At 40.1% G+C, this 20,508-nt stretch overlaps 1 protein-coding gene across 1 annotated transcript in view; it reads right to left on the reverse strand.

Annotated features, from left to right (window-relative positions):
- LOC140245744 (solute carrier family 41 member 1-like) overlaps positions 1-20,363 on the reverse strand; it is a 21,382-nt gene extending 1,019 nt beyond the window's left edge. The window contains exons 1-9 of the mRNA XM_072325271.1: positions 20,220-20,363; positions 18,128-18,734; positions 14,052-14,159; positions 11,937-12,008; positions 4,811-4,955; positions 3,705-3,851; positions 2,672-2,819; positions 1,289-1,497; positions 533-681 (exon numbers count right to left, since the gene is read on the reverse strand). Coding sequence (XP_072181372.1) covers positions 533-681; positions 1,289-1,497; positions 2,672-2,819; positions 3,705-3,851; positions 4,811-4,955; positions 11,937-12,008; positions 14,052-14,159; positions 18,128-18,673 — 1,524 coding nt within the window. The 5' untranslated portion in view covers positions 18,674-18,734; positions 20,220-20,363. The remainder of the gene's footprint in view (positions 1-532; positions 682-1,288; positions 1,498-2,671; positions 2,820-3,704; positions 3,852-4,810; positions 4,956-11,936; positions 12,009-14,051; positions 14,160-18,127; positions 18,735-20,219) is intronic.
- Positions 20,364-20,508: the final 145 nt, after the last annotated feature.

Consider the following 20,508-nt stretch of genomic DNA (forward strand, 5'->3'; position numbering starts at 1 on the left):
AGAAGTTTTTGTGAAGTTTGTAGTCACACTGGCAAGACTTTGAGAACTTAGAGTTTGCAAAGTTTTGCCAGTGTGACCACAGCTATGAAGGAAATATGATATTAAAAAAAAAAAAAAATCGGCATGTTTGAGCTTTCCACTCAAACGAGAATAACAATTTGTACAATTTGAAAAATAGCAATGTCAGAAAAGTCCTGTGTTTTATACCATCAGAATGCACATGTGCAGTCTGTTGCAAACATTTACAGTTCTGACATAATAGGATCCTCAAAATCTAGGCTTTTTTTTATGTTTTATGTGTGGCCATGAGTACAAAGCCAAAGATTGTGTAAGAGTCACATGACAAACACAAATTTATCTCTGGTGAGGTCCTTATTGCAAATCTTCGCAATCAACACCACAAGACAATAAAAAGTGTGATCTTTCTGGCAATGTCTGTGAGTGGTAACTGACACAGTTATCACAGTTACCAAGGACAAAATAATGCCTCTGGCGACACTTCATGGCGGAGGCACAAAAACTCCAAACTCACCTGAATAAGAGCGATGGAGATATACATGATGGTCACCCTTAGTGTGATGGATGAGTGACCGGCATTGACAAAGGAGATGAAGTAGAGGAAGATCAGCTGACCAGGTATGACCATCAGTATCAACACACGGGCTGACCTCGAGTGCATGTCTGGTGACAAAAGGGACACAAAAGGTTCTAAGTTTGAAACACTGACAATACGTTGCAAGGAATATGAATGGTCAGATATACAGAGATTTTACTGAAATTACACTGAGATTATACCAAACTTGTTTGAGACAGAATCAAGGAAAACTTAAGCAGATGAAGTAATTACTTTGATTCAATGCTTTTCAAGTCGAAAGATGTACAACCAAAAACATTATAAATTCAACTTCTTTTTTTTTTTTTTTAAGCACCAAATAAGATTTTATTTGTTGTTTAATCATGACTTCATTCAAGTTTAAGGCAGTGTTAGAATGATATGTATATAAAAAAGCCAGGCACAATAATCTACATCCACTAGGAAGTGAAGTACAGTGTTAAATCTGAGGTACTATCACCCTTTCCTTCCTCTCAAAGTGCTTCATGCCTAAGTAACAATATAGTTCTTTAAAGAGCATATCTTAAAAGGACATAAATATCACAGAATAACTACTGCAGTTGCACCCACCACTAGATTTTGAAATGTTGTCCCCTCCCCCCCCCCCCCCCCAAAAAAAAAGTTATAAAATAAGTGTTGTGACAATCAAGAGAAGACCCTTCTTTCATACTGTACCTTTGCCGAAGAAGACAGTGAATGGTGAGTTACAGTTCTTGATGCGTTCTGGATCCTGGGTGCCAGGGGCGCCGATGGCATGGAGGTGGGTGGAGATCCTGCTGGCCTGCACAGCCACCAGGTTGCCCCCGACCCCGTTGATGACAGGACTAAACACCGCCACACCCTCGTTGCTTCGTATGGCAATATCCAGCACCAGGCCACCCACACTGATGGCAGATGGAGTGGGAAGAAGAATGAAAGTCTTACCAGAACTTCAAGCACCATATCAAACAAGAAACTGCAAACTACAAATAAAACCACAATGCAACATGAAATCTCTTAATGGAGGGGGGGGGGGGGGAAGGGTCCTGTCTTACTTAATAACTCTCATTGCATCAAGTATTCTCCTCAGATACATTTGAACATCTCTCATAACTTACCTAGTCAGTCTACATTATACTCTTTTCAAGCTCACTGAGATGTTTGCCAACATATAATGTAACGTTTCATTCAGCATCAACATATTAATAATACATGAAAATTAAGCAGCCTACATGTATACTATTATTCTGCACTTAATTTCATTACTACAATTCATAAGACATACTTCTACCATACATGGAATTTGCTGGACCATAACCACAGTATTTTAACTCATTAATTCCCAAAACCTGCTAAGGGCTAGATCATTGATTGGCTAGACTGTGATTTACTTTTGCATTATGCAGCATTCATTGTTGCACTCTGCTATGCTATTTTATTGGAATGACCACGGAATGTTTTCGCATACGTGTGCATGCATATTTGTGTAACAACACTGTATTACAATGTGTGCCCATAGAGGAAGCTGTTCTCTGGAACTCTTTCCATCCTTTCCACTTCTATTCTTTTCTTCTTATTCCTACTCTTCTTGGGCACATATGTGACACGTGATCCCTGGGTTCTGTATAATGTACACTGTGTACATCACACATGTTTCACTCCCAACAACATATTAGGGCCTGTGCAATTTTGTATTTATGACTTTGCATTTTTGATATATATTTGCCATAGTCAGACGCCAGCATGTTGGAAAGATTCAATGCATCAATAGTATATTTTAATATCTTATTGTTATAGTCTCAAACATACCTTTTCATTTCACTAGTATTTCAGTCTAATTAGTTACAATGTACTGTTTGGTGATGTGTCGAATTGTTAATTGATTATCATGTATTTATATGTGCATGTGCATTTATATGTGATCTGTTTGTTATTCTTGTCATGTTATGCTCTGTTATCTTGCCAGTGGAGGAAGATTTTCTGTATTTTTTTAAATCAGACAATAAATGATTGAATCTTGAATCTTGAATTGTGACGACAGATCTCATAAAAAACGAATTGCATTCTTTCCCTGCTAACCTGCTAATCATCATGGCAGCGATGACAGGTGACCATCCATTGTGGAGGACTTCCCTGGTGTAGTCATTTCGTCTCGCTAAGAAGGCCCAGATTGGTACCAGTAAGAACAGACTCACAATGATCGTTGGTGCCAGCCAGTGCTGTTTGCCTGCAGGAGTGAGTGTTCACACAACATCAACACAACATGTAACCTGCCAGAAATGTTTTGCTGTATTTTGCTGCCTTTATGTTTGTGTTTGTTTATCTTGTCTTTAGTGTGAGTGTATGCAGTGTGAGGCACTACTACCTAGCAGCTCCACATCAGGCTCCTCATTCTCAGTTGGATTGAGCCTTTTCTACTTTGAAATCTGACATGAGTTTTATATAAAGACAAATTTATCTTTCAAACAGCCACATGAGCATCATTTTTGATGGACTTCATCACTTTATATTAGGCCACTATTATTATTCATTATCCGTATCACCTTTTCTTGTGGTGAGTGGTGGGGTTGGACCCCTCCTTTTCTTTTTCATAACATACTTGTAAGACAGCCAGAGGTCATCTGTTTGCTATGGCAACATGATCTTGCATACACTGCTCATGACAATGCTAGAGTGAGAGCACTCCTTTCTACATGTTTGCAGAACATTTCCTGGCTACAATCATATGTCATTTCTACAGTGAATGCCTCTGGTTGATAAATAATGCACTTTTGTGATACTGATCAGTCACATTAAAGCAACAGTGCAGTTCTAATATAATGCAATCCAACTCCACAAGCAGATGATAAATTTGCATAGAAACATATAGATACAAATGAGCTGAAATCAGTGCCACTGTAAACCCTTTCAAATATTTAGCATTGTTGACAATAAAAGACAAGGATTTTCCATTGTTCGGTGTATAAAACAAATACTGACTGCCCTATCAACCGTGTCACAGTGCCAATTCCAACTGACGCCAATATCCACAAGAGAGCAGATGGTCACAGGTTGGGCAAGCTTCACTTTGGTATCCACTCCCTCAATCAGATTAGAACCATTTCATACTTACCTATAGCTTTGAACAAGACATTGCTGATCCAGGCTAAGAGTGACAGTGTTATGAGGTCCCCTAGGCTGGCTGCTATAGGTGTGGCCACATTGTCTGGGTTGATTTTGCACTTTCTTGATAAAAGGATGACACCCACCATAATACCCCCTGGGAGTAGATCAGGAAATACAGACAAATATTCACATGTAGGCAGGTGGGGGCACAAAATGACATTAGAAGTCACATAATGGAAAGCTTTCTTAGAAGGCAGAAATGTTATCAAAGTATAGCCAAGGTATGGTCAAAATTACATGCATAAAGCCTCATATGCCAAAATTTTGGGCATTGCACATCATCATACATCTGTATGTAAGTGTAGTAATGGTCATCCAACACTTTTGCCACACAAGAGAGACAAAACACACCTCCCACTCATGCCCAAAGTCAGGGGACTGACATCTCAGTCCTCATCCACGCAATTAACTGCCTACTTGACAATCTAAATAGAGGACTTGCTGTCCTTATCATGAAAGAACTACAAATCTGTCATGCACACACAACTATGGTTTACAATGTATGTACAATTGGATCTTTCATTTCATTTTCATTTCATTTCTATTTCATTTCCACAAATACAAAACATTTACATACACATAATAACATAATAAAAACATAATTTACAAGCAAATAATAACACAATATGAATACAATGTAGTAACAAAGAACGGATCTTCGAACGGATCTTCTTCCACATGATACAGCCTTTATTGATAGTTCACAGGAACTTTTTTTGAAATAGAGCTGAGCAGCTAGTATCATAACTTTTTATAAAGTAGGTATGAATAATTTCTAACTTTCCATGGTTACTAGACGTGCAGTGAGGATGTTTGCAAAGGACTTCTTTTTTACCTTTATATGACTTCTGGGTCACAGGATATGTCTATAATTTGATTATGGTCAAGACAACCTTTGTGCCTTTCAGATTCTCTGTTGTCTTGCTAGGATGTGGTCATAACTAAGGTCAACTTCCTAACTCACATCACTTCCCTCCACCTCCCCCCCCCCCCCCCACCACTACCATCCCCATCATCCCTCCCTTTATCTGCCATAGGTCTAGGGACACTCACCCAATATGGCACTAGCTAGAGAGGCAGTCACCATGCTGCTGGCACAGAGCAGCAGGGTGTGGTGAATGTTGAACTCCCCGTCTGGGATCCAGCCAAATAGGACAGCCGCCACCGAAGCCAGGAATCCAACCACCAGAGCCTGGCACTAGATGAAATCAGAGCAACAGTGAAAACATATCTATCATATTAAAAAGAATAGAAATGTTGCTATGACAACTGGTATGCCTTCACGATATTGCATTCTCTTAATAAGTCTACAGTAAATCCTCAAAATATTTGATTACAGTTTTACATGGCAGACCTTTTACCCTTGACCTTTGACCCCTCAGACCAAATCTTTTCCTATAGAATCATTGCGCAGTGAAGCATACATATACCAAGTTTCATGACACATGAACCCTACTGAATAATCATATTCAAGGGTTCCAATCGACTATAGGAATGGCGCGCTCCCCACAACCCCAGTCTTGGCGTTGTCCGGCCTGTTCGCATGCATCACTAACCACCAGCGGAGGTCTTTGGCATGCATTCGCTGTGTGCAAATAAGAATCGGGCTTCGGCAGACAGATACACAAACTGGTCAATTTTTGCTCCCTAATTCAGGGAGCAAAAATCAGTAACTCAAAGGGCTAATATAAGGATGCAAATCAGATCTCAAAAGGCCCACGGGCTGTCCACCTCAGCTGAGCTCCCTTCATTTGCCTCCACTTGCTCACCATCATACAGCGAGAGGGCCTTGGCAAAAGGCGACTATAGTGTATGGCCCGAATTCTAAAAGCTGGAATAACTATTCCGCGGAATAGTTATTCCGGGGAATAAGTTATTCCACCTTTGAGAATAGATTCCGGGGAATACATCGCATCATTTTACGTCACGAGGGCCTGATTTGCATAAGAGGCGTAATAAATCGGCAGAATAAGCGGTGTAATAAAGTTATTCCACCTTTGAGAATTCGGGCCTATGAGTGTATGAAGTGAGTAACTCCCTAGGTATGGAGAAAGTATGGAGGAAGTTTAATTTCAGCAGTAAAAAGTTTAATTTTAGCATTTTATCCTGACCTTTGACCCCATGTCCCAAAACTTCCCATGAGAATCACTGTAAGGCAATGCATGCATACAGTATATACCAAAAGAAACTTTGCGTTAAATTTACGTGTAACGCAAGCGCCGATCGGTACTGCGTTAATCTTTCTGCGTTACAAAATTAACGATCACCGTGCGTGAATGATTGTTACAGATCGTTACTGTGCGTGAATGATCGTTACTGTGCGTTACAGATCGTTACTGTGCGTTAATTTTTAGATCTTGCGTTAGCGGACTTGTCATGTGGACTGGAAAGAAATCTCGGAAATTGCGAGACTCGGAGATGCCTGTCGTTCTTTATATTTACTACGGACAATTTCCTGCCGGCGGAGGGCATTAAAATAGCGATACAAATACCGAAAAGATTTTATAGTTGAGCAGAACTCCCCGGGCAATGTCGTATTGTCATGGTCGTCAAATTTGTACTCATGGGCGCAGTCAATGGAATCGGGCGAGCAAAAATGTCGAAGCCACCTTTTTCCCCAGAGCCAACATTTTCCATCGAACATTGAACCCATGAAATCACGCATACGCAAGCCTAAAACTAACGACTGTTAACCGACTGTCTAACGTTAGCGATGTCACGATTTTTAACTGTCAGACACTTACTCAATTCAGGAAGGTGCAAAAGTCCATTTATATTCCAATACACAACGTGTGTCTCGCTGAATAACTGGTGGTATTGTGTGGTGACAAAGCTGAGTATTTCGGCAGTAAAAGTAGCGGGCAGCAGAAGAAAATGTCTGCCACTTTCTGCTCGCATGTCAAGTGGTGGTGACTTGATAGGCACGCTTTCACATGAAAGTTTACCCAGAAACATGAAAAATCCCACGATGCCAAGGTGCCAGAGTGGGAATGGGGAGGGGTGGAGAGAGAGAGAGACCAATCAACAGAAGAAACCGCGCGTACTGGCGCATTCTCGGAGGTCATGAACAGTCTGGGGTCTTGGAGATGAATGTTTAATTAAAGATAGCTCTAGTCGAAGACCCAGGATTACAAACGTTGATTCTTTTTTTTTTCTCCTTTCATTTAACATGCCTTCACGTTTAGAAATGGTAGCACTCCTTAAAAAAACTCTCCTGCGATCTCCGTTTAAAACGTCAAACTTACCATGAAAGTGTTACTACGTGTAATACAATAGTTATATCTGTAAAACACAAATTTGACTACCAATGACAATAAAAAAATACTTGTATTTGTTTTGTGCGGAGATTTTTTGTCTTTATCCTGACTACTAGTAGTTCATATGAAATTTCTAATGTTTTTACGGCAGCATCAACAGCCTAAAATAAATTACTGAGAGATTTATAAATAATGAAATTTTTGGCAACCATCCATTTGAACTTCAGGCATGAAAAGCTCCTGATATTCAGCAAAAACAACTCAACAGATCAGAGACAAGGTTCCTTCAAATTTGAGAAGTAGCACGCAGATTTGCTGGGCGTGGTAAGGTCCATGCTTTGAGATCGTCACAATCGTGTTGTCACCAGGGAGGTGGAGTGTCTCTCTTCTACCTCCCTGTTGTCACGGAGTATCGGGAAGTTGTCACAAACTCCAGGATCACCCCTCCCTGCCAACTCCATGTTGCTCCAAGGGAGGCGGGAAGATTCTCTTCCCACCTCTCCCCGACGTGCATCGTGAATGCGTGGCGTTTCTGGTCACCGTCCGTACCCGAGGCTGCTTTGTATTTGTCTTGGAATATTGATTCATTTCTTGTCATGACATGAGTGTAGTTATCGTTTTGCATGGCTATGTAAAAAATTGTGATACAACGTGTACTCAACTCGTCTTTGTGATTTTTTTTCTTTCAGTCCAAAAGGAAGACAAAATAGTATCATGACGTTTGCAATTGTTCGAAAGGTCTGCTTTTGATAACTCACAGACTATCAAATCACCCTTGTTTTTCCCGCTCCCAGGCCCTCTAATTGAGCAATCCACACGCGCGCGCAAATTCCTTTGCCATGTGGTTTTGCCAGCCAGCTGTCGGAATGTGCTTTGAAGTTACATTTCAGCCTGGCCTGGCTGGCATGAATGGGTGTCGAGTTTCAATCAATACCTACTGTTGTTTTATTCTTGTATTTGAACATGTCGTTTCACCTGACAACACACGGAGATTGGGAAAGTTAGGGCTGAGAAGAGGTTTTTGTTGTGTGTTGCAACCTAATCCGGGCAATTAACCCCAGAGGGCAATACCCCCCCCCCCCCCTCCCCCGCTAAATACTGGTTAATGGTAAGGTTAGAGTAAAGATTAGGGTTAGGTTTAGGGCGAGGAGTTTGCGTTATGGTTAGGATTAGGGCCAGGGGAAGGGTCCGGGGTAATTGCCCAGGAAGAAAAGAGGGACATGCTTTTGTTCTTGGTCAAATCGATTTTCCTAGGCGATGTTGTGGAGCTAGAAAGGAACAAAACAAAAAAAGCAATTATGACGTCTGGCGTACTTCCGCGACGTCTTATTTTTCTTGCACTCTGAAATTTCCTATTGTTTGGCGTTATCAATGTCGTTAATTGTTTTATAGTTACCCTCTTTCGCATTATAAACTTAAAGTCCATAGAACATTCATACGCATTAAGATCACACTCGAAAAGCTATACTGGTGTATAGTTTGAACACAGCAAAATGAAATAACGAATATCCCGCAGATTTACCAAAATTATGCGTCATGTGGGTCCATTCATTTTCTTTCTTTTTTCTATCGTTTGTCTTCTTGTCGATGTGAAGGATATAGATTCAGGATATACTTTTCCTTTTCCCCTTTCGGCCCGGTGCGATTACTCCTGGTTTGACGTTTGAAATGAGAAAGTGGGAGCATTTGCAGACATTGTAAACATCCGACATTTGTTTTAGCATCGTAAAGAGCCAAAAAATTACCGTTATTTATTTCTGGTGGAAATTCAAGCAATCATTCAACATTTACAAGTATTTTAACACCTTCCGGAGCCGAATGTTACCGTTAATCATTTTCAAATGTAAAACCAAGCAACCGACATTCGTTCTATCATCTTACGGACCTGAATATCATCCTTATTCAAGAATTTCCGAACGTGAAAGCAAACATCCGCTCTTTATTTATCATCTAACTGAGCCGTTTGATACCGTTTATAATTTCCAAATGTACAAGCAACAATCTGTTACTTATTTTAGCATCGTACGGAGCAGAATATTACCGTTATTCATCTCCAAATTCAAAAGCAAACACCCGACATTTACTTTATGATTGAAGGAGAAGAATGTGGGTCTAGGGCAATTACCCCCTGGGCAATTACCCCGCACCCTTCCCCTGGCCCTTATCCTAATCCTAATCCTGACCCTAACCCTAACGCTAAACTAAACTCCTAACCCTAAACCTAACCCTAACCCTAATCTTTACTCTTACCTTACCACCAACCAGAAATTGGCCGGGGGGTAATTGCCCTCTGGGGGTAATTGCCCGGATACGGAAGAATGTTACTGCTGTCCACTTCCGAAAGTGAAATGAATCATCTGACATATGTCAGCATCGTACGGAGCCGAATGTTATACTGTTTTTCACATTCAAACGTCATCCGACATTAAATTTACCATCAAACGCAACTGGATGTTATTGTTATTCATTTCGAAATGTTAAATTTATAGCAAATGTCTGATATTCATTTTAGCATTTTAATTATGGAGCAGAATGTTACTGCTTGTCACTTCCGAACGTTCAAGCAATCTTTAATCATCTGACATTTATTTTGGCATCTTCCGAAGCCGAATGTTATTGAGCACTATTTACTTTCGAACGTAAAAGCGAACAATCGGCATTTCATCATCGTACGGAGCTGAATATCATTGTTATTCATTTCCGAACGTCAAAGGGATCATTCGACATATATTTTAGTATCTTCCGCGCTGAATGTTATTGCCATTTACTTTTGAACGTAAAAGCGAACATCCAGCAATTATTTCATCATCGTACTGAGTTGAATACTATTGTTATTCATTTCCGAACGCCAAAGCAAACATTCAACATTTATTTTAGCATCTTCCGGAGCTGATTGTTATTGCTATCTACTTTCGAACATAGAAGTAAACATCAAACATTTTTTATCATCATCGGACGGAGTTGAATATTATTGTTATTCATTTCCGAACGTCAAAGCAAACATTAACTTCACCATCAAACGCAGTTAAATGTTACTGTTATTCATTTCGAAATTTTAAAGCAAACATCCGACAGTTATTTACCATCGTATGGAGCAAAATATTACTGTTATTCACTTCCGAACGTAAAAACAATCATCTGACATATTTCAGCATCTTCTGGAGCCGAATGTTATTGCTATTCACTTTCGAAAGTAAAAGCAAACATCCAACATTTATCTCGTCGTTGTACGAAGTTTATTACTATTGTTATTCATTTCCGAACGCCAAAGGGATAATTCGACATTTACCTTAGCATCTTCCAGAGCTAAATATTATTATTATTTACTTTCGAACGTAAAAGTAAACTTCCGGCATTTATTTTATCATCGTATACGGAGTTGAAATTCATTATCACTTATATCCGACCGTCAAAGCAAACATTCGACATTTATTTCAGCATCTTCCGGAGCCTTATTTTATCCCTATTGATTTCCGAACGCAAAATCAAATATCTGACATTAATTTCAGCACAGTACGGAGCTGAATCTTACCATTATTCATTTCCAAAAGTATAAGCAAACATCCGACATTTATTCTTGTATAATACGGAGTCGAATATTACCGTTATTCATTTCCAAAATTACGAGCAAACATCTGACATTTATTCTAGCAGCTTACAGAGCCGATAGTTACCGCTGTTCATTTTCAAAACTGAAGGCAAACATCCGGCTTTTTTGGTGGCCACGCGGCCCGGCGTGCGTTTTTGGTGACGCCGGTCGCAAATTAACCATTCGCGAAATCGTGATTCGATTCGCGAAAAGACTCCGCTAAATCGCTACACTCGGCAGGGGCTACGTCGTCCTTTCACCAGGTCTCGTTACAAAACCAAAATCTCGTGGGTGTTCTTGCGTTACCTATCGTTAATTTTAACGAAACATCGTTAATTTGCGTTAGCGATCGTTACTCATCGTTACTCATCGTTACTACAAACGTTAATTTTCCCGATCGTTACTTTGCGTTACTAACGATTCAGGTGAAACCGCTTGCGTTAATGAAACGTTACTGTTGATTAACGCAAAGTTTCTTTTGGTATATACTGTATGTACAAAAGTTTCATAAAGAAACTTAGAGCAGTTTCACATAACTGTTGACCTGGACCTAGAGACCTTAGATCTAACTCTCCCTAGAGAATGGTCATCTGGTAACACATGTATTCATTAAGTTTTATGAAAATACCTGCAGGCATTGCAGAGATGCTGGGAAAATAGTGAAATTTAAGAATTTGACCTTTGACCTTGAGCGTATGCCCCCACAAGTTGATAGGAGCAGCTTTGTCCACTCATACGTACATGTATATGCCAAGTTCCATTTGTATGTACTCAAACGCTGTCCACAAAATCAACTTTGGACGGAAGGATGGACAGACAGACAACCAGAAAACATTTCCTCTGGTGACACTTCCTGGCAGAGGCATAAATAGTTTATTATCATCATTTCTCACATGTTGTGGTTTGGTCCTTAGTAAAGTGCTAAAAGGCTGTTTGATTAACAGATTATGTGATACTCTCACAAGCTGAAGTACCAGTAAATCTTATCGGGTAATGTTAAAGTATTAGCTAAAGATGATATGCATTCACCCCATTATCTATGCTAGTACAACACCTTGAACCTAGTGCATAAATGCAGCTGAGCAGGAGAGTTGTAACATTAAACTGCCTGCAACTGGGGCAGGTCAGGGTCTTAAGGGTTTACGGTGATTTTCAGTGTCCTTAATTAGAATAATGACCAGTGGGAAGACAGCTTAATTCATGTGACATGTGGGCACTCCTGACTAAGACAGACACATGAATTTTCATCCCAATTCAAAGAGGTTGAACCATTTCAAAAGAGGAAAACAAAGAGCATGAAAACTTCTTTCTCATGAGATTGTTCTCCACTTACCTGTGTCAGCGCCATGTTTCCTATAATCATTTCCTGCAGCTTCTTTCTGTTGTCCATGATCCCAAGATTTGCCTGGAGTCAACACATAAATCAAGCACATTTGATCTGGTTTTGTATTTGAAAATGATGGAGAAATAGCTCCCTGGAACCAAATCCACTGCCCTAAATTCCTTGTCTACCACAGGTTTGATTAAGATGTTTATAAACTCCAACAACATAAAACCATCAGTATCTGACTCTTTTTCTTCATCACCACAAAAGTCGCACATTTCAACTGCTTGAGAAAAATCAATGAATACAGAGCATCAGTTTCAGCAATTTCATAATTTTGTGTTGGTACATTAGCATAAAATGTTTATACCATGGAAGGAAAAAACAGAAAAGCTATTTCTACAATAACACTTTACCTTTAGAATGCAGGCCAAACCTGCTTCAGCCATTTATAACAACTCACAAAGTACATTAATGTATGTTCAATAGTTACCAAACCAAAAGGGAAAACTTACAAAGAGAGTTTTAAATCACAAGTGTAAAAATGACTGACACTTCAATCAATTAATCCCGTTAAGATACCCTTGGGTTGACCATTCAGAGATCAATTTTGATTATCAGTGACAAATACAGAGAGATAAATCCACAATGTTGCTTCACATGAAACACCATCCCTACACTTAGACAAGTGTGTACACCCTGTAGCTTCACTTTATACTAAATGTTTATTCAAGAAGCATCTGAACAACATACCAGTACTAATCTTTCAAAAAATGCAGAGCTATCACCTGCAAGCCCTTTGACATTTGGCAATGAGAACAAATACTCACTATAATCATGGACCTACTACACATAATGGACTATGAACGGAGGTCTTTTTTTGATCCCATCATCACCACTGCCACCTGATTATGTGCATCTTAAAGGGGATGGCTAGTAACTGATCAGTGGGAAACAGTGGGAATGCTGGGGGATGATTGTTCCAATCCTTGTGGGATTCATTCAAGAGTACATTATATATCTTTTGTTGTGTGAAAATTATTTGCTTCAGAATGGTCTCATATTCAAGTAATGTGCAGGTTAGCGTGCCTGGTCAGTGACGGGGCATTAAACTGCACATTACTTGAATATGAGACCATTCTGAAGCAAATAATTTTTACACAACAATTGTACTCTTAAATGAATCCCACAAGGATTGGAACAATCATCCCCCAGCATTCCCACTGTTTCCCACTGATCAGTTACTAGCCATCCCCTTTAATGAGTACATTCAGGTGCTTGGATAATGGCAATTGTGCAATTGTGCATCGTCACTAACAAAAGAACCATTTCCCTCATTGCGGTCTTGTTTCGCTGATGTTGTGCCTTTTTCAGATGGAAATTGCTTTGAATGAATACAGATGATGAGGAGCAGCAAAACCTGAGAACATGGCAAATTTTGTGTCAAAAGATGGATAATTGCTGATTCGCACATTTTCGCACATGCACAAGACCTTGCCTAATGGCAAGATATACCTGTTCTCTACCATTACCATCCCTTTTTGCTCAGGAATAAGCTGGAGAAAAGTGAAATATTGAGATCATAAATGACAATCATTCTGCCAAAATGTTAGCTTTCTTTTAAAAACTACCTGCTTCTCCCAAGCGCAATTGTTTGAGGCATGATTTCCTAACATATACCACAACTGCACATTCACTTTACTCGATTTTTGTGAGTTATTTTCTTCTGCGCACATACACAGTTTTAGATTTCTCGAATCTCCGTCTTGTTCTTCTCCAGGCTTGTTGGCGGCGACGATCATAGGGATCAAAGCAGTGAAGCATGTTAAAAATGTCTTTGTGGCGCTTTTGAGATGTATAGGTGCATGAATTAATTAACAATACGATGAATGTCCATATGTGTAGTAGGTCCATGCTATTATCTACTGTAGTACATTCATATCATTCTACTTCAAGAACAGTTCTGAGCAGAAAATATATTGACACATTACACTAATGTTTAAGCCTGCATATATTACCATCATAGCTTTAGACTGTTCAGGCTGCATATAACGATATGATCATGGCTACAGATTGCTATAGAAATGAGAAATGAGCAATCATCACTCTGAGAAGCAGACTTACCGCAGTTGATAACCTTGATGCCAGGGTCATTTCCAGGTTTCCTTTCAAGCCAAGTAGAGCAGGAACCAATATAAACACCTCTGTCACCTGGACAAATACAGCCCAGTGCTGAGAAACAGACAAAAGTGGGACAAAATATGAAATCAAGGGCAGAAAAATTAGGCTACAAGTACACAAACAAGTATGAGCTCCTTCAATTGGTTCTGTTGTTTGTTGTTTAGTTTTTTGCTTATTTATTTAGAAGATGTCCTGTGTGGACTTTGCTAATATGGACTCTTAGTCCACTGCATTTTATAAACTAAATGAGATAGTCTCACATAGTTTTCCCACCACACAATAGCACATACATTTAAACATAAGAATAGAAAGTAAGAGAGAGAGAGAAAAAAAAACTTGACTTCCAGAAAACATTATCAGTTACCCCTTTTCACTGTCTGGTTACATAAACTAGCTATCATGAAAACAGGACACACGGTGTATTCACTGTCACAAAGAGATACTCTCACTCATACAGGATATTTGTTGATGAACACTTCAAATCATTATTTTCATGATTTTTTTTTTTTCATCTACTAGAGATCCCAACATTTCACATTAAATGTCCTCTCTCAATGGTGCACATTATTGGTGCCGATAAGGGAATATGTGCCACAATTTATTTATGAAAAACGGAGGCATAAAAAATACATTACAAAATTCATACATTGTTTATGCAAAGTCAATTGGTATACTGCATCATGCAGAGTAACAATTGAATAATGTAAAGCAAGGTTCTACCAGGAAGTTTGTTGTTGTACAATGTATGTAGGCTTGTATATTGTCCATATGTGCAGAATCCTGGGACAAGTTCATTGATTTGTAGACTGAATGCAACACGTGTCTACTCTCATACCATCAAAAGTACCAGTGTAAATGATTTTCAATATCTATCATTCCTAAAGGTAGGAGATACCTTTTACAGAACTCCCAAAATGCAGCAAAACATTAAATATGAACCTCAGGGGACTTGTATAGGCCACTGCTTAGAAATTTGGAAGTCAACAGTTATCTACAATTTGAATAATGCACAAAACTCAACTACTCAGTAGTTCTGTGTGTCAGCCACACTTAAGCCTTTTTGTTGCAGTCTTCTTATTTTTTTATCTATAAACACAAATCTAAAAGTATATGAGCTGATGTAATAACATATAGAGTGTGTGGCAAGAATGCATATAGAAATGTTTGTAAGTTTTGATGAATTTTATTCACAAAATATACATGATGGACACACATGCAGTGCATGGGTCTGCAAAGGTAGCCTAGTAATGTACTGGAATTTACGGTGAGCCCCGAAAAGAATTCAATTCAAAATCTAACGGTCAATAAAATGTACTAAATGTTACCTTCCACTTTCAATACTTTATGGGAGTTTCTAAAATGATACTCTCTTCAACATCACTGTGTTTATACAACTCTTCATTTAAGGCATGCAAATGGGATTCCCTACCTTTAACAACGGATAATGTTACAGGCAAAGAACTCATGTTGCAAAAGTTCTCGAGTTGATAAATTTTACATCCTTTCTCACGTTTGTTTGCCTGTTTGTGTTCTATTGTAAGCATGAAGAACAAAGAAACAGCTGTGATTTGATTGATTTCTGAGAAAAACTCTTAACATCTTCATCAGTCCAAGTGATCTCATGATCTTTCAGCAAGAAAAGAAAAAGAAAAAAAAAGAGACAAGAAAAAGAAAACTAGTGAAGCAGCTCACATTTATGATTTAACAACAATACCAAAGCTGTGAGAGGACATGCGTTTTATGCAAATGGTCATCACATGGTGTCTGCAACCTTTTTGCAGCACCACATATAATTTCAAGACCTCTGTACAATATACAGTGTACATGCAGTTGATTTGGGGACATTGTTGGTAGTGAACCTGTGTAGTTATTGAGCACTTTGATTGCAGTCTAAAAATCAACGTAACATTAACATTATTGATATAGGAGATCAATATTTACTACAAGTTGCAAGGTTGAGAAATATGTTTCTGTTATTAAAAATGAAAATATCTATTTTTTTGCAACTGATTGACAAATTGCCCTACGTCGACGTAAATAAGCACTGAATTGATCAGTGTTTTAGTAGTAGCCATGATAAAAAATCATGGGCGTACATACTCGAGCAGGATTCGAACCTACGACCTCCTGATCACTTTTTTTTTGTTGTCTGCTGATATCTAACAATAATTTATCAGTATTTCTCTATGTCTTTGTGACTCCAAAGTATTGTCTATGAAATTACCAAATCATTTGACACTTCACACATCTTATCTAATATAACATACACTGTAAAAGCACTTGAGAAATCAACAAGAGAAGGCAAGAGAGAAAGAGAGAGAAAGAATGTTTTCACTCTTTCAAGACACGACAGAGAAAATAGAGCATAAAAAGGATAGAAACATGTTATGTCTGTTGCATTGTTTGAGTGCTCAGTCTCACCTCCCTGGTTTGACGCACATTTTGCCTTTGAGTACAATATGTACATTGGTAGAATGGCTATCAAAGAGTGTATGGTGTCCCAATCCTCGGTTCACGTGACACGAAATTGTAATTAGTAACACTCAGGACAAATATTTACATTTAAATACATCACTTATGGATCGATTATTAACAGATGTGGCAAACTATTTGCACGAGTACATTTGCTTTACACACATACACACTCTCTATATTCTTTCCCTCCCCCCCCCCCCAAACACACACGGGTAAACACCTGACAATATGGCCAGTCAGTCCTGAAGGTTTGTCATCACATAATTGTCTTACAAGACCATTGTAATATACCCATGGTAACGTCATGCACCAACAACTGAATGAATGTGTTCACATTTGTTCATTTTACACTGCCCAGCCCTAACTGTTATGTATGCAAACCCACTTCTTCACACAGTTTAATATTGCACAATCTCCTGTCTTTTCCACTATCCATCAAACTAAGAGCATTCCTGGACGGTCCATATTTGATGACGTTTTTATGCCTACCAGGCTAATAGGATACTATGACCCCGTTTACAGTGCGGGGCCGGGCTCGGCCGCAGCTCGGCAGCGGCTCGGCCGCGGCCGAGTCCGGCCTCAATTGCGCGGCCGAGCCTCGCAATTTTGTCCGTTTACACTGCTGGGCTCGGCCGCGCTTTTGATTCAAACCTTTCAATATTTTGTCGTAGTGGCGCTCTGCTTGTAAACAAACGCAATTTGGTATTGTCTGGTTTTCAGACCCTTTGCCAAATGAATTCCGTGGCGACGAAGTCGCCGTTCGGGCAAAGGCCTTTGCCGAAGGAAAAAATCCTTTGCAGGACAAAACCACCTTAAACTATACTAGTTTTCGACGTTGAGGGGGTTAATATCCTGAATAGCGAAAGATACAGGCAGAGGGTTTGGAAGCCAGACTAAAATTGGCCGCGCAATTGGCCGCGCATTTGGCCCAGTTTGCGTTTACACCAAGAAGAGGCCGGGCTCGGCCGCGGCTCGGCCACGGCCGAGACCACCTCCAGAGCGAGGCCAAATGCGAGGCCAATTTTGGCCTCGCATTTGGCCTTTTGCGCGTTTACACTGAAGCGGGGCTGGGCTCGGCCGCGGCTCGGCCGCAGCCGAGCCTCGCACTGTAAACGGGGTCTATGTTACTACAATGACTCAATCATATTTGAAACTAAAATGAGCTAGATCACTCAGTAACTTGGTATTACTATCAAGCTGTAAAAAATCACCATGTTTGCATTATTTCACACATCTACTATGCAGGGAAGGAACATAAAGAAAAATCCTGAGCGATGTAAAGGATTCCAGATAGCCAGGAAAATATGTCCCCAATAGCATGCTTCCTGTTGTAGAAACAGTTGTTCAATACAGCAGTCTCATCATAGATGTCATCAAATGTGTGGGCTACTTTGATATTTGCTTACAAAGAATTGCTTCAGTCTGCTTTATAAACATCTACACTAGCCATCAAATATTAATGTTACAGCCATTTGATTTGAAAGGCATGGCCAGATAAGGCCAGAAACATGTTACAAGATGAACAGAACTGTGTCTAGACTTACCTGGACATGATCTAGAACAAGCCCTGCAAAGACAGTGCCAAAGCCAGCTATGAGGAATGGTATAAAGACCTGAGCTGCTATGATAAAAGAAGACTCCTTTGGAGGTACTACTCCACCGTCTGATCGAGTTCTCGTGGAGGCTGCGTCACCATCGACATTGATTTCCTCCTCCAAATCATCATCAGATTCAGTCCTGCCAAGCAATGGTTCTGTGAAGCTTGTCTCTATCTCCACATCATCCTGCCCCTGACTTGCACTCCTAATCCCAGTATCATGGCTCGGGACACCAGCGCCATTCAGGTGTTTGTACCTGGTGTGCAGGTCCTTGCCACTTCCTATCCCATTCTCCTTTTCCTCCTCCTCTCTGAGACCACTACCCAAGCCTGGTGCATCCATGGGGTAAGACATCTCTTCTGCCCTATGGGAGGGCTCCACAGAGATACGAGGAACCATGGCACCTGTGTGGTCTGACTTGCCCTTCCTCAGCCTAACACCGGTGCTGGATTCACCTGCTGGGTTCTGCTTGGTGTCTCGTAAAGTGCTCATTTGGGTGAGATGTGAACATGGCCCACTCTTTTTCTGAAGTGCATCAGAGTTCACAGGAATTCTAAAATGGGTGATGAAATGAATGAAATGAAACAAATTTGTTATTCACTACTGTTTCAGTCAAATAAACTACTAGAAATTCCACAAGTACATAGCACACAATATAAATAAAATATTAAAAAAATATATTTTCCTCAAACTTTCACCGATGTGTTCTTCTAATATTGCTGCATTCTGTCATTAGTTGTATATGAAGGTGGACTTGTCCTTTAATGCATTTTCAGGGGCTAAATAAATCAAACGCGTTTGAGACTATGATCGCCTTTCTCCAAGTAGATAATTAAATGCAATGCTGTTTTGAAACGCGTTTATATCTTACGGTCATGTCAAATACCAGCTGTTTTGGGTTACTAGTGTTTTCTGCCCATTATTTGTGTGTGAATGATGAGGCATGTTTGGTGGTACGCAGTTGACCTTTACTTCCCGGGTCGAACGGCGCAAAGCAGCTGCGCAGTGACAACACAAATGATGGTGATTGTATGATGGCTAGATAAACACAGCACCCCAAGAATTGCGTTTCAAACCACGTTCGGAAACACCATTCCAAACACGTTTTGAAACGGGACTCTCTCTCTCACGTTTGATAAATGCAGCCTGGAAGGATATTCCTAAGCATATAAATTCTGATGCTAGAAACTGCACTTCACACGCATTGGCAATAGAGGGTAGGGGTGTCACAGTTTCAAAGTAGACGACAGCGCAACTGTTGATGTGAACGTCAAAATAACACGCCTCATGTTTGATGCAGTTATCATAGAGTAGGGCCTATGCAGTACCTCATAGATCTAGTCAAATCGCATTTCTAACACGTGCTTGTGAATTCAGAGTATTTTCTTTACATGTGGGTAAAACTGTAAAAATTCAGGCAAACTGTGACTCGTGAGTATGAGATATTTTAAGTTTCTATTGATAGAAAAACATTATTTTAAACGGGTATCATGTGAACATCAGTAGATTCTATACGGTGTATTTACCACTAGGCACTACACAACAGTGAACACACTAAGCTACAACTTTGTCCCTTGATTGTATGGGAGTTTCTGCGGCATACTCGTGAAATAGGCCCCACCACTGCGTGTCCGTACAAATACTACGGCGGCTCGCCTGTTTATACTCGTGAATTCAGCCCCACCGTGTGGCGTTTATCGGTAGATAAGCACGGCGGTGGGGCTTTCTTCCACAGTATAATACTCGTGAATGCGGCCCCACCAAACGGCGTTTACGCGAGATGCATACGGCGGTGGGGCTGATTTCCACAGCATAGCATCTTTCGTCCTCCCTTTCTCCCGTTTTTTCTTTAGTCTTCTACTTTTTATTCTCGGAAGGACTCCCTAATGTCCCTTGACTAATTTAATGGCCAATTTAACCATAAATACAACCCTACCTAACTCTAAACCCTAACCCTAACCTAACCTTGCTTGCTAACGCACGGGTGCACGCGCACTGCGGTGGGGCCTATTTCACGATTTTGCCAGTTTCTGCTTACGTTTTAGATAGTAACGAAGACAAAATCTGCCCTTGACCACGGTTAATTGCTCACAGCACTGCGTCGGCAGCAATTTTGCAAGACTGACCTAGCGACGATCGGTACTATACTGCGTGTTTTATGCAGGAGAGAAAAGACAGCATACAGAATCTTTTCCGTGACGTGTCGTCGCATATCATGCGAAGCGAGCCATCTGTAATGTTGTTGCTTTTTGATGTGTCTGCTATGCTGTTCTTTCATAGAAAGAGGATCAAGGAGCGCGCAATCTGTCCGCGCGCACCCACAGGTT

The sequence above is a fragment of the Diadema setosum genome, chromosome 2, assembly GCF_964275005.1.
Source record: "Diadema setosum chromosome 2, eeDiaSeto1, whole genome shotgun sequence".
Lineage (NCBI taxonomy): Eukaryota > Metazoa > Echinodermata > Echinoidea > Diadematoida > Diadematidae > Diadema > Diadema setosum.